Source organism: Schistocerca piceifrons, chromosome 2, assembly GCF_021461385.2.
Source record: "Schistocerca piceifrons isolate TAMUIC-IGC-003096 chromosome 2, iqSchPice1.1, whole genome shotgun sequence".
Classification (NCBI taxonomy): domain Eukaryota; kingdom Metazoa; phylum Arthropoda; class Insecta; order Orthoptera; family Acrididae; genus Schistocerca; species Schistocerca piceifrons.
The window spans coordinates 922,639,209-922,653,554 of record NC_060139.1 but is presented as its reverse complement, the minus strand read 5'-3'; the positions used below and the strand labels follow the sequence as shown (position 1 = coordinate 922,653,554).

Genomic DNA, 14,346 nt, shown 5'->3' with positions numbered 1-14,346 from the left:
TGAAGGGCGTAGAATATCTACAACCACAGGGGTCTTGGCTGTGAGAATGAACGGCACCCCAGACTACTACTGGTTGTCAGGTCGTGCGGCAGGCGTCTGCTAGACTGGTATCCCAGTGCTGTCCAGGGTGCCTCCAGACAGGTCTTCGCTGGTCATCGCGTCTCAGTTCGAAGCAGACTTATCACTAAACACAGTTCTACTACCGTCAATGAGATTCCAGTCCCCGATTACCACAGAAGATGTGTCCAGAGGCACCCCAGATCAGGAGAATAATGAGGTGTTGAAGAACAGTCACCTTGCGATGAGCGAGACATTTGAGAGAGCAGACGTTGCGGACATCCAACAACGCGTGTCTATGGTGTCTCGATCGATTCTACAAGGAGCTTTTGCTGACGGTTTCCAAAAGCCTTACAACTCTTCTCAGGAGTGTATTGCAGTTAGTGGTGATCCCTTTGGCGAACAGGAAGGCATTTGAATTGTAACTCTTGCTTCCTTTATTTTCTGAGATCATTCGCCGAACTTTGCAGACGCACCTACAATATTAGATAGTGGACAACGTTCCAACGAGTGTTTTGATCCGCACTATAGACATGCATAAACCTACTAAAAATGCAAGAGGAGCTTAACAGTCGTGTATCCTCAGAATGGACCTGTTTTCCAACACTGTAATACGCAGGTAAACGTTTGCGTGTATCCCTAACTATTCCAAATTTTATAGTTTAACCGGAAAATTCGTACTTCCTGTTCTTATAGACTTGCTGATCTTCAACCATGTAAAGCATAACCACGTCTTTATCAATAACTACTTGACAGAAAACTTATGGATATGGTACTGTTTTAACAAAGGGAAAATTGAATTTTCGTTATTCACTCACAGAACATTTCAAATCATCAAAATGACATTGCATAATGACTCCCATGACAAGCCGGCCGCTCTGACCGAGCGGTTCTACGTGCTTCAGTCCGCTACGGTCGCAGGTTCGAATCCTGCCTGGGGCATGGATGTGTGTGATGTCCTTAGGTTAGATAGGTTTAAGTAGTTCTAAGTTCTAGGAGACTGATAACCTCAGATGTTAAGTCCCATAGTGCTCAGAGCCATTTGAACCATTTGAACTCGCATGACCACTATCGAAATAGTTTGCACACTCTGCAGGAGAGAACATATCTCTTCCGCTGTAATGACACAATTCACCTGGTCATATACAATAGACGGTTACGATGAAAATGCAGCTACTGACAGAGTTCCAGTGTGGGTTGTTATTATAGTATGGCAGAGAAACGTGTTAGATACTCTAATGCATCATTGCGGAACCGATTTACGCTGTAAAAAGATTAGTTCCAGTTTTGGCCGTCATGTGCAAATTCGGCGCTGTGGTTGCCAGAAAAACGTATAGAAATTTTCCATATGTAATGGATTAGGGATGGGTCGTGGACAGAAAAGGTCAAACAAGTGACAAATGCATAATGTTGATGTTATTATTAACCATATTAACCACCAGTTACAGTTTCTTCAGTGTGAGTACCTGGGAAGTCGACGAGAGGCTGTGCATCGCCAGATGTGCACCTGGAGGCCAAAATTGCAACTAATTTTTGTTAGCTTACATAGGTTTCCCAATAGGGCACAAGAATATCTGCTAAGTTTCGCTGCCATAATTATAGCCTCACTGGACCTCTGCAAGTAGCTGCTCTTTAAGTATAGCCACTCGATACCAGTTAACCACTCTGTATTACGCGCTACTTGTGACTAGTCACAGTGTAACACCTACGGTGATAAATCGGAGAAATCAGGTTTTAACGTTGCCGAGGGATGGAAGTTGTGAATTGCGATTTTAAACCGTGACAAATCGCAGCTAAAAATAGCAGTTACCGAAAAGCAGCACTCAAAGAAATCATTTATAGTGGAAAATCACAGTTTAAACCATACGCACCATAGACAGAAGATAAAAGTGCGCACGTACTGCAGCCAGGAAAACTGGCGCGGAGGTACGACGCGGGCTGACGTGAGTCACAGTCCCGCGGACCCGCTGGGAGCGGAGATGGCGTGATGAAGCAGAAACTCGAGGCCGCGAACGTATAAAGAGGGACGGTACGCGGCTGGTGCCGTCAGTACTGTGGAGTAGAGTGGAGAAGAGTAGAGTACCGCGATGAGACTCTGCCGCCCCAAGAGCAACAGAGGACAACAGAGCTCCGCGATGGGCATCGAGAGGTACGCGGGACGCGTCGCCATGGTGACGGGCGCCAGCTCTGGCATAGGAGCGGCCATCACGCAGGCGCTGCTCAGGAAGGGGCTCACCGTCGTAGGGCTAGCCAGGAGGGTCGACAGGGTCAAGGTAGGCATCCAAGCGCATCTCGCGTTCTACAAGTACGCGACGGCGCTGAAATAGATACCGTTTGCGGCTTGTCCTTCGCTCCAATTATTTGGACGTCCAACTAAACGCAGCCGGCCGCTGTGGCCGAGTGGTTCTAGGCAGTTCAGTCTGGAACCAAGCGACCGCTACGGTCGCAGGTTCGAATCCTGCCTCGGGTGTGGATGTGTGTGATGTGCTTAGGTTAGTTAGGTTTAAGTAGTTCTAAGTTCTAGGGGACTGGTGACCCCAATGTTAAGTCCCATAGAGCTCAGAACCATTTGAACCATTTTTGAACTAAATGCAGAGTGTAAAGCAGGGCCAGTCACGGTGTGCCAAACTTCATGCGGTCCGGGTGTGCGGGACGCGTGCAGGCCACCGTCGGCTGCTCTGCTTCCTTCTCGGAAGTACTGGGTACAGTGCTGGCATTTCATTTAGTAACGCTATGTTGTACATTTCGGTCGGCACATCTCGCTTCAGCTCGGCAGAATCATAGTGTTAGCGCTGTTTACCCTTTGCTGTTTGTTCATGGTATGAAGCACGTTCACAGGTCCAGTGAATGTCTGCACAAAAAGAGGCAGTCTAGTGATCTACCGTCACCAGCTTTTAAAAATGAATGGGAATGACAGAAATAGGGATGAGAGTTCTCAACACCTATTATGTAGCTGCATTAAAGACGGGTACTGCAGAATCGCCTGAAATGATGTTACAACATCATACTAAACTAAACTTCTTCCGAACAGGCCCTGGAAGGCCCAACGCTACCGACCGGCCGCCGTGTCATCATCCTAAGCCCACAGGCGTCACTGTATGCCGATATGGAGGGGCATGTAGTCAGCACACCGCTCTCCCGGCCGTATGTCAGTTTAAGAGACAGTGCGAGCCCAGTCCGACAGCGCCTAACTTCGGTGATCTGACGGGAACCGGTGTTACAACTGCAGTAAGGTCGTTGGCATATTACAATACCATGAAAAAAGAATTAAGAGACTTGGTTGACAATAAAAGAGTAAAAAACTTCAATGATTGACATATGGGATTCGTTGTTCAGTACATCAAGAAGCACGTGCTGAATTTGCAGACATGCAGCACGTGAAGAAATTGGTGGGACGAGCAGTAAAATTTCGTAAGTTGCACACATATTTCCACTATCAGGTGCAACAGTTTTCGGTAGAAATGAGTGAAGAGTATGGAGACTTTACGCATTACTGCGTGGTACGTTGCTTTAGTCAAGGGGCATGCCTGGACCTATTTTTGGACTTACAACTCGCTATTGTCAAACTTACAAAGGAAAAAAGTGCAGGAACCAAAAATTATAACATCCAAAATGGATTACAAATTTCGTATTTAAAGTGAACATGACTGCACACTGCCCGGAGTAAGAATTTGAAACGTGAGAAACATCTCCCTCCTGGTTTGATGATGATGCATTTAAAAAGTAAATCGCGTTATAGGAAGAACACATTCTAACAAAAAAACACCTCCCACATCTCTGAGATCACTGGCATTAAAAGAAACGCAATGTTTGAGGAATTCATTGTGGCTCTTAAGTGATTACAACGATAGTTTCCTAAAGGTTTCCAGGACAATGCAAGTCTTTCATCTGTTTTCGAGCTGCTTTCCAGATCGTTTGCCATTTCAGTTAAGAGCGCACCTGTAGATCTGCAGATGTAACTGATTAGCTTGCAAGGTAATTTCCATTTTAATGACAATTCCTTTTGCTTTAAAACTGTGCACGACGTCCACAGTGCTTTCCTCAAGTACAGTTTCCAAGTCTGCATAATGAGGTTGTATCAGTGCGCTACCGTATTTCAGTTGACATATATGTGTGTGAAAGACCTTTGGTCGATCATGAAGCTAAATAAGTCAGAATTACGTGGTACCTTGAATGGGAAAAATCTTTTAAATTGTCTGCATCTGTCTGTATGCTGACATTTTGTTACAGATAAAAACTGTATTATGTTTTCACCGCGCCAAAAATTATTATTTAAAAGTGAAAATTTGTTCTGTTTCTGATATATATTGTTGAGAAATGTGAAATATAAAACCAAGTCGTACTGTAGTATGACTGCACTGCCATTTAAATGCGGCCCGTTCGCAGCTTCCCTCTCTCCCCCATCCGAGCGCTGCATTTGTTTCTGTACAACCACATTTTCATCGTTCAAAAATGGTTCAAATGGCTCTGAGCACTATGGGACTTAACATCTGAGGTCATCAGTCCCCTAGAACTTAGAACTACTTAAACCCAACTAACCTAAGGACGACACACACATCCATGCCCAAGGCAGGATTCGAATCTGCGACCGTAGCAATCGCCATTTTCATCGTCACACCGTATAAAACAATTTCACCAGTAAACATTTCATGGAAATCACTTTACAATGTTTTACAAAAATGTGTTTCTCTACAAAACAATGTCGAAAATAATACACTGGAAGTGCCCGCTGAGTGGCGCTAGGGTACGGACGCCAGCTGTCAATTAACAAACAGTTTTTGACTACTGAGAGCGCATAAATTGCAATAAAAATTCATAAATACCATTTTATAAGACTTTACTAAGTCTAGAAGTACCAGCTGAGGCATGTGACGTTCACTTATGAAGAATAGGTGGCGCCCATGTACTGCTATTTCGGCCAATGGAACCAAATACGTATACATACAGGAATTTCAAACAAGTTGAGAAGGCACAGTCTTGGAACTCCTACATCACGTCCATAAACAGTATATGGTAACCATCGCTGTCCGGTGTGGCCGAGCGGTTCTAGGCGGTTCAGTCTGGAACCGCGCGACCACTACGGTCGCAGGTTCGAAGCCTGCCTCGGGCACGGATGTGTGTGATGTCCTTAGGTTGGTTAGGTTTAAGTAGTTCTAATTTCTAGGGTACTGATGATCTCAGATGTTAAGTCCCATAGTGCTCAGAGCCATTTGAACCATTTGGTAACCATCCCAGATTGCCTTACCTAAATGAAACTCGGTAACCGCGAAACATCAGTGTAGCTAAAGCACAATTGTAAACACAATCATGTCGAAACCAGTTCAGTATTACTGCTAATGGTTCATTGGAAATTGTACTACCATACGTAACTTGTTCCCCTTTAATTATGTTACATGTGACAATTTTTCCGAGAATCAAAGATAACTCCTACAGAAATACGTATAGCAAACATAAGCTGTAACTGTAGATATTGCAATTAAAAAAACTTAAAATTATAGGGTTTGGCAGGGTCTGGGAAGGGAATACGTGTAGAATTGGCACACGTAAAATAACGACCATGAGAAAGTTCTCTGTGAATAGCAAACGTTGTAAAATGCCATGGCGCAATTAAAGAAGGGGTGAGGGTTAAAGGATAAACAACAGTAATCTTGACATATTGAAAAATCCTTTTGACGCCGGCTTTGATTTGTATTTTGAAGCTTTTAAAAATGACGGACTGTCGAAACACGTAAGACGATTTCGGAAACGATAATTGTGGTCAACAGATCAGTCTCATAGCGTTTCGTGTAAACTGCTGGTGTAGAGGAAGCCGAGAAAAACATTTTGACATAGTTTATGTGTAGTCTATCAAGTCGGAAAAATACGAAAGTGTGCTGGAAAATAATGTATCAGAATTTGTTGCTCAGTTCTGAATATCGGTTGAGGTGTTGTACTTCATTCATAATACTCGATCGACATTCCCGCTTCGCTACACAAGTTGCAATCCTCTATCGCTGGAGAGCTCCGAATTTGAGGATTATGGAAGAAATAAAACTTTCGTGAATGTTATCCACAGGCTACTTACATTTACAATTTGATCTGAACTTAAGCTTCACAGGCACAGTAGTTTCGTTGTAATATTCACACAAAGATAAATTTTAGAATTCGTATGTGCACGACTAAGGCGTTGGCGTAATAGGCCACTCAGTGAAAACCACAAATGGCCGAATATGGGAATTAATTCGTGTGGTCGCAAATGTTTATATCCTGATAGGAGGGAGTGTCATGAATAACATACTAAAACTCCCGACCGGTGGAAGCGAGTGTGGTGGTGGGGTTTCGTTTGAAGGACACTTCTGTATGTTTATCTTGAGTAACTCTAAACTCGCGGCCTTTAGCGAAAACGTGTCCTATTACAAAATTATACTACTTTAAATTCCCTACGAAAATTAATTTTTCTCTACAGCTAAAATTTTTCGCGGAGAGACGAGAGATTGAAAATCCCGCGCGGTGCTCATGCGTTGTAGCTTAGAGGTTCTTGTAAGCCGGTTTGAAGTGGACGACAAATGTCCTGTATGACATTGTTCGTATCGGCGGCCTGTACACCACAGTGGCACGTTTACATTCTGTAGACCCAATTATGTACAGAACTCCGCTAAACAAGATGGGTTTATACCGAATATACGATCAGAGAATTGCGAATTCATTGGGGACATGCTAGAAAACAGAACTCAGTACGACGATCTTAATTTAGCGGGGAACATTCAGAAGCAATTTTCACATCGTTGATCACTAACCAGTGTACTTTTATATGGAGACTCTTCGCACATGTGTGACTGCCTCGATGAATATTTGATTAGTAAAGCTCAGAACAGTGATCTGAAAGGCTAATGCTTCACGGGGAGGGGGATATAACAACGTGTATGTCTCAGACAAGTATAATAGGATCTCAGATCTCAATATTCATGCGAGATATGAGCAACAATATTAATATTCTTCTCTGACGGTGCTACTATCCGCCGGAAAGTATCCTGAATTTTTAATAAGGAAATGTGGTTCATCCTTGAGGAACCACAATTTTTCTGGTGTTAGTTCCCAGAAATGTTTAGAAGAACTTTCTCCATCTTAGTAGGTTTACTTATTCTCTGATAAATTAAGTGTAAAAAACTGAAGCCCTGTAATATGTAACAGTTTTTGGGCTTAAACTATTTACATTAATAAAAGTACCGATAGAAATATTAACAGTTAAAATAAATAAATAAATAAATAAATATATATATATATATATATATATATATATATATATATATATATATACCTTGTTACTGTATATTGACGTTCACGTAGCTGTCTGATATTTGCAGCACAGCTATAATTACTGCCTTTATATCATCTGCATTTCAGTAAGAGTTTATTAACGTTTCGTTACGTAATTTGCTTCTCTTACAACGTATCCGGCTGCATTATTACCTCTCCATAAAGCTCCGCCCCCTTCAGCTTCGCGAAATTTATCTCCAAGTCATTCAGAATTTCGTTTCATTCTACTTGGTACTTACAGATTTACGCTTTCCTAAACTACTACCAGTATTTATAGTTTCTCCCCTTTTTCTGTGCCGTGTTTCTCATTTTGGCCAAGGCTCAAAGAGCTACAGTTTATTTCCCGCCGCTGTGAAGCATCTTTTCTAAATTTTCTTATCACTTCACAGTTATATATAGGGTGATTCAATTCTATATTCGAGCATGCCAAAAATTTAATATTCGGTTCAACATCTGTATCTATTTCATCACTAATAAGCTTTCACATTTGTACGACTTTGAATTTTGCAGACTAGTAACTATTTGCTTAATAATGTAGATCCATATGGCTTGTAGCTTTTTAATAACGTGGTTCATATAACCATCGAACTCCCGTCCTTGTCCCTTCGCTTGTATTCTTCCATAACATTCTTATTCCACTCTTCCATAACAGCTGTGTTTTTCTTCCCTTTCACGTATTTGACTAATTAGATTTCGCCCACATTTTCTGATTCTCACATATAAGGGGCTGTGATGTGCAGTGGTGGACTGATTTTGGTTCTGGAATAGTTTTTTTCTTTTTTTAAGCGCTTAATTTACGCTTTCATTTCAGGCCCTTGCGCTAAAGGACGCCCCTGGCAAGCTTCACGCTATTCAGTGTGACGTCAGCAATGAGGAAAGCATCCTGGCGGCATTCAAATGGGTTAAAGGGAACTTAAAAGGTGTCGATATCTTGATTAACAACGCTGGTGTTGGTAATGACGCTGATCTGATTAGTAAGTATCCAAAATCATTCCTATAGTCATCGAGGGCTATTACAATCGTAGATCTGCGACCTGTTATCACAGCTGCACCAGAATTTCACTGTTATATTTGATTTCAAAAGGCACTATCGTTAACTAAGTAAACAGAGTCTATTTATTTATTCATCCAGGGATCATCTCGCAACAATATAAGAGTTGCCATCACAATACAATGAAAACGTAAAGCTAAAAATGTAAATGTCGTGTGACTAGGGACTCCCGTCGGGTAGACCGTTCGTCGAGTACCAGTCTTTCGATTTGACGCCACTTCGGCGACTTGCTCGTCGGTGGGGATGAAATGATGATGAGAACAACACAATACCCAGTCCATGAGTGGAGAAAATCTCCGACCCAGCAGGGAATCGAACCTAGGCCCGCAGGATTGATATTCTATCGCGCTGACCACTTCGCTACCGAGGACGGATAACGTAAACCTAAAGGTATACGTATAACACCTATGTTTTTACGAGAACAGGAGAGGGGTGGCCGTCGTCTTGTTGAAGAAATCATTTCGGCATTTGCCTCGAACGATTTAGGAACACCACAGAAAACACGGATCAAGCTAACCGGTCATCTCGAGTTAGAGGGCAGTTTCTTAACAACTACAGGATGGTCCATTGATAGTAACCGGGCCAAATATCTCACGAAATATGCATCAAACTAACTAACTACAAAGATTAAAACTAGTCTAGCTTGAAGGGGGAAACCAGATGGCGCTATGGTTGGCCCGCTAGATGGCGCTGCCATAGGTCAAACGGATATCAACTGCTTTTTTTAAATAGGAACCCCCATTTTTATTACATATTCGTGTAGTACGTAAATAAAAATGAATGTTTTAGTTGGACCACTTTTTTCGCTTTGTGATAGATGGCGCTGTAATAGTCACAAACTTATAAGTATGTGCTATCACGTAACATTCCGACAGTGCGGACGGTATTTGCTTCGTGATACATTACCCGTGTTAAAATGGACCGTTTAGCAATTGCGGAAATGGTCGATATCGTGTTGATATATGGCTATTGTGATCAAAATGCCCAACAGGTGTGTGCTATGTATGCTGCTCAGTATCCTGGATGACATCATCCAAGTGTCCGAACCGTTCGCCGGATAGTTACATTATTTAAGGAAACAGAAATTGTTAAGACACATGTGAAACGTCAGCCACGACCTGCAACAAATGATGATGCCCAAGTAGGTGTTTTAGCTGCTGTCGCGGCTAATCCGCACATCAGTAGCAGACAAACTGCGCGAGAATCGGGAATCTCCGAAACGTCTGAGTTGAGAGAAATGTCGTTACACGTACTGCCAAATGCATTGAGGTTGACGGACATCCTTTTGTGCATTTATTGCATTAATGTGGTATTTATAGGTAATCACGCTGTAACAGCATGTGTTCTCAGAAATGATAAGTTCACAAAGGTACATGTATCACATTGGAACAACCGAAATAAAATGTTCAAACGTACCTACGTTTTGTTTTTTAATTTTAAAAACCTACCTGTTACCAACTGGTTGTCTAAAATTGTGAGCCATATGTTTGTGACTAATACAGCGCCATCTATCACAAAGCGAAAAAAGTGGTCCAACTAAAACATTCATATTTCTTTACGTACTACAGAAATACGTAATAAAAAATGGGGGTTCCTATTTAAAACAACGCAGTTTAGATCCGTTTGACCTATGGCAGCGCCATCTAGCGGGCCAACCATAGCGCCATCTGGTTTACCCCTTCAAGCTAGACAAGTTTCGTTCTTTGTAGTTTTTTCGTTTGACGCTTTAAAAAATGGGTCAAATTTCTCTAACCTAAGGACATCACACACATCCATGCCCGAAGCAGGATTAGAACCTGCGACTGTAACGGTCGCACAGTTCCAGACTGTAGCGCCTACAACTGCTCGGCCACTCCGGCCGGTGTTTGAAACTTATTTCGTGAGATATTCGGCCCGGTCACTATCAATGGACCACTCTGTATACTGTCTCATCTGTTGATCACTATAATTTTCTTTTGATCGTGCACAGTTTGTACCAGATAACGTATAATATAAAGCATCGTTTATCACTTAACGCACTACAGCCACTACCTGGTGACTCTTGGACCACGAACATGCTGCTATGCCGCTTTCAGTCCATACAGTAAGCTCAGAAAACTAGCAAAAATTCCAGAAAACACGGTATATTTCCCGAACTCAACCCAGAGATCCTAAATCTTTGTTTCAGTTACAAGATAAAAATACACAAGTGCGGATATTTACTGTAAAATATATATTTGAAATACGCGTGAATGTACACAGTTCGTTACGAGCGTGATTTCAGCATGTAAATTGTGAAAAGTTACATTTATAAGTACTGTCGACGTCAACTCGTACAGCTGAATCTCAGTTGTACTGTGATGTTTGGGAGAGTCGAATATGTTATTTCAGAAGGAGTCATCAAGTCATTTACCTCAAGAGCGTTTGGAAAAGCACAAAGAACGTGAATCAGAGTGACTATATGATAATTTGAAATTGAGTCCCTCTGAAGTTTTGCTAACTACCAGGAGATGTCAGCACCAATTCCGATCTCCCGCCGGCCGGACGGCAGCACGCATCTGTGACATACGCAATGTTGGAACATGCAGACACTCTCATTCGAGGTGATGACGGTTCACAAACACGTCACTGTTCAGCTTGTCGTCTCTGTTGGTAGTGCTGACACACTCGTCCACCAGCTGAGGTACTCAAAGGTGTCTTTCTGCTGGTTTCCTCATCGCCTAACAGAAGACCATAAAGAGCAACGAACGACGTTCTATGCGGAATTGCTTGTGCGCTACGAGGTTGATCGTGGCAATGTTTGTCAAACATCGTCACAGCCGACGACACATTGGTTCATCACTTCGAACCGGAAACAAAACGGCAATCCACGGAGTGGCGCCACAACATCTCTCCCCCGAAGAAAAAGTTCAAAGCCCACCATCAGCAGGTAAAGTCACGGCGAATGCCTTCTGGGAGTCTCAAGGGGTTGCCCTCTTCGGTGTCTTCTCTCACGGTGCAACGTTCAGCTGTTGGTATCTCAGGAAATTGAAGAAATGACTTCAGCGTGTTCGTCACTACAAAAATACAAACTAACTTCTCCTTGCCCATGACAACCCAAGGCCACACACAAGATTATGCAGCCGAGAGGAGCTGTAAGTAGGCTGTTTAGGTTTTTATGTTGGTAGCGCCACTTAGCGCTCTGTATGAAAATCACTGACTGTGCTGTGTGCAGTCTGTGGCTGGTTGGACTTATTGTTGGAATATTCGCTTGTGTAGTGTTAGGCAGTTGGATGTGAACAGCGCGTTGCGCTGCGCAGTTGGAGGTGAGCCGCCAGCAGTGGTGGATGTAGGGAGAGAGATGGCAGAGTTTTGACAGCGGACGATCTGGACGTGTGTCCGTCAGAAAAAGGAAATTTGTAAGACTGTATGTCATGAACTTATATATATATATATATATATATATATATATATATATATATATATATATATATATATATATATATATATATATATAATGACTTTTGAACACTATTAAGGTAAATACATTGCTTGTTCTCCATCAAAATATTTCATTTGCTAACTATGCCTATCAGTAGTTAGTGCCTTCATAGTTAGAATCTTTTATACAGCTGCCAGTATTGGCGCTCGCTATATTGCAGTAATTTGAGTAACGAAGATTTTTGTGAGGTCAGTGATTCATGAAAGGTATAGGTTATTGTTAGTCATGGCCGTTATTTTGTAGGGATTATTGAAAGTCAGATTGCGTTGTGCTACAAAAAACATTGTGTGTCAGTTTAGTGTTGATCAGAATAAGCAAAGAGAGAAATGTCTGAGTACGTTCAGTTTTGCTCAGCTGTTTGAAAATCAAATAACGTAGACGTTTTCCAGCACTGTCATTTATAAATTTTTCTAAGGGGATGTTTCAGAGCTCACAAAACTTCATTGGACTGTTCTTCGGGGTCATCCACCCTATTGCCTGGATCTTGCACTTTCCGACTTCCATCTGTTTGGCACAATCAACTCCTCACTCCGCGGAAAGCAATATGTGGATGATGGCGATTACTGATGCAGTAAGATGCTGGCTCCCACCTCAACTAGTAGAATGGTACCATGCCGGCAAACAGTCCCTTCCAGTTAGGTGGCGTAAGACCGTCTCAATAAACGGGGATAATGTTGAAAAATAGGATTTTGTAGCCAAAAAGTGGCGAGTAGTATGATGTATTGGAATCCTGAATAAACCCACCCCGCTTTCTGAAGAAAAGTGTTGAACTATTCATTGAACGCCGCTCGGAGAGTGAAGAATATCGAATCGTTTGTCTCGTTATGGGATTTATTACGGAAATAGAGAACAACCTCGAGTTTCCCGAGAAATACGTCTCAGTGATCATCCGCAGAGTGAGCTGGTGACATTGGCACTCGCGAGCAGACAGTTGTAAATTTGACCAATGACCATCCTTGATCAGTGTCGCTGCAAATGCCAGGAAGATTCTTTAACCTGCTCACTGACTGTGACCTCTTCGAAGTAAAAGTACGGTCGCTTTTGAAGTCGATTCTCTAAGATGTTTTAGTGTAAGCTTTGCAGTTGCTTTATAAACACTCAGCACTCACTAACTACATTTTTTAACAGCTGGTAAAACAGAAGACTGGAAGCGTATTCTGGACGTAAATGTGCTTGGCTTGAGCATCTGTACCAGGGAGGCCGTGCAGGACATGATGACCAAGGGCATCGACGACGGCGTCATTATCCACATCAGCAGGTAGGCAGCTACGTCTAACAGTGCAGGATGTTTACCTTACTGGTCTCATTGTGGTCTACACACAGCCGGGCGGGGTAGCCGCGCGGTCTTAGGCGTCTTGTCACGGACTCCATGGCTCCCCTCCGTCGGAGGTTCGAGTCCTCCCTCGGGCATGGGTGTGTGTGTGTTGTCCTTAGCGTAAGTTGGTTTAAGTTAGATTAAGTAGCGCGTAAGCTTAGGGACCGATGACCTCAGAAGTTTGGTCCCATAGGCTCTTACCACACATTTCCATTTCTACATAGAGTGTGTCTCGTTCGTCATCCCCTTACACGCAGGGGCTGGACATCTGATTTCTGCGACATTTTCACATTTATGTCCATCGTTTCCTTGGTCGACCAGTCTCTTTCCTTCCTTACAGGTAGTAATTCAGACTTTGGGTAGTCTGACGTTTCTCAATCTGTTTACAAGCTAATTTCAACCAATCACCTCTGTATTCAATTATTTCCTCACTAACAGAAATCGCAAACACCTCAGTTCGAACGTTTTCATTTTTAACCATATCTCTTTCTGAGCAGGCCTTCACTCTTCTCAACACTCTCATATCGGCAGCTTGTATTTTGCTGTCGTGTTCTTTTTATTTAACAGTCACTTCCTTCAAGAGTAAAGGTATTGCCACACTAAAAAAAAAAATTTTTTTTTGTGTTTTTCGTGTTTTGTTGTTCCGATTATTGTTCGACATATCGCTTCAAATTCGTGTTTCATCTACATAATGATCATAAACATAAAGCGAGTCACAGCACGCATGTTAAAAATGTGTCACCGGTTCAGTTATTTAGCTGTTAATTACTACCATAGACCATACCACTGTGTATTTATATTTAAACGCCGTAACTTTGGTGTTGTTAGTGACATTTTAAAACTGTATTGTTTATATATTTGGTGTAGGCATTGTACTGATAACTGGAGGTCACCTACACATTTTGTATTTTTACATCGTCATCTGTAAATACTCGTGCACTTACATTAGTGTGTTAATGTAATTTAATTGCTGGACAATTATGTGATTTCCAACTTTCAAGAACATTGTCAACATAAATGCTATAAAAGACTGAATGAGAGAGAACACCACTGCCTCGCACTTTGGTTCATTTTTATCTCATCTATTACGTTATTTTATCACTGTAATTGTTTCATGATGTAAGCTTTACATTGCCCTTATGAGGTGTGTTGGATAGCCATTGTCAC

The 14,346-nt window shown here is 42.2% G+C and overlaps 1 protein-coding gene across 1 annotated transcript in view; it reads left to right on the top strand.

Moving 5' to 3' along the window:
- Window positions 1-2,129: 2,129 nt before the first annotated feature.
- The window catches only part of LOC124777852 (dehydrogenase/reductase SDR family member 11-like), a 40,446-nt gene continuing 28,229 nt past the window's right edge, over window positions 2,130-14,346 (top strand). Inside the window, exons 1-3 of the mRNA XM_047253389.1 lie at window positions 2,130-2,330; window positions 8,165-8,327; window positions 12,993-13,122. Of these exons, the coding sequence (XP_047109345.1) occupies window positions 2,145-2,330; window positions 8,165-8,327; window positions 12,993-13,122 (479 nt within the window). The 5' untranslated portion in view covers window positions 2,130-2,144. The remainder of the gene's footprint in view (window positions 2,331-8,164; window positions 8,328-12,992; window positions 13,123-14,346) is intronic.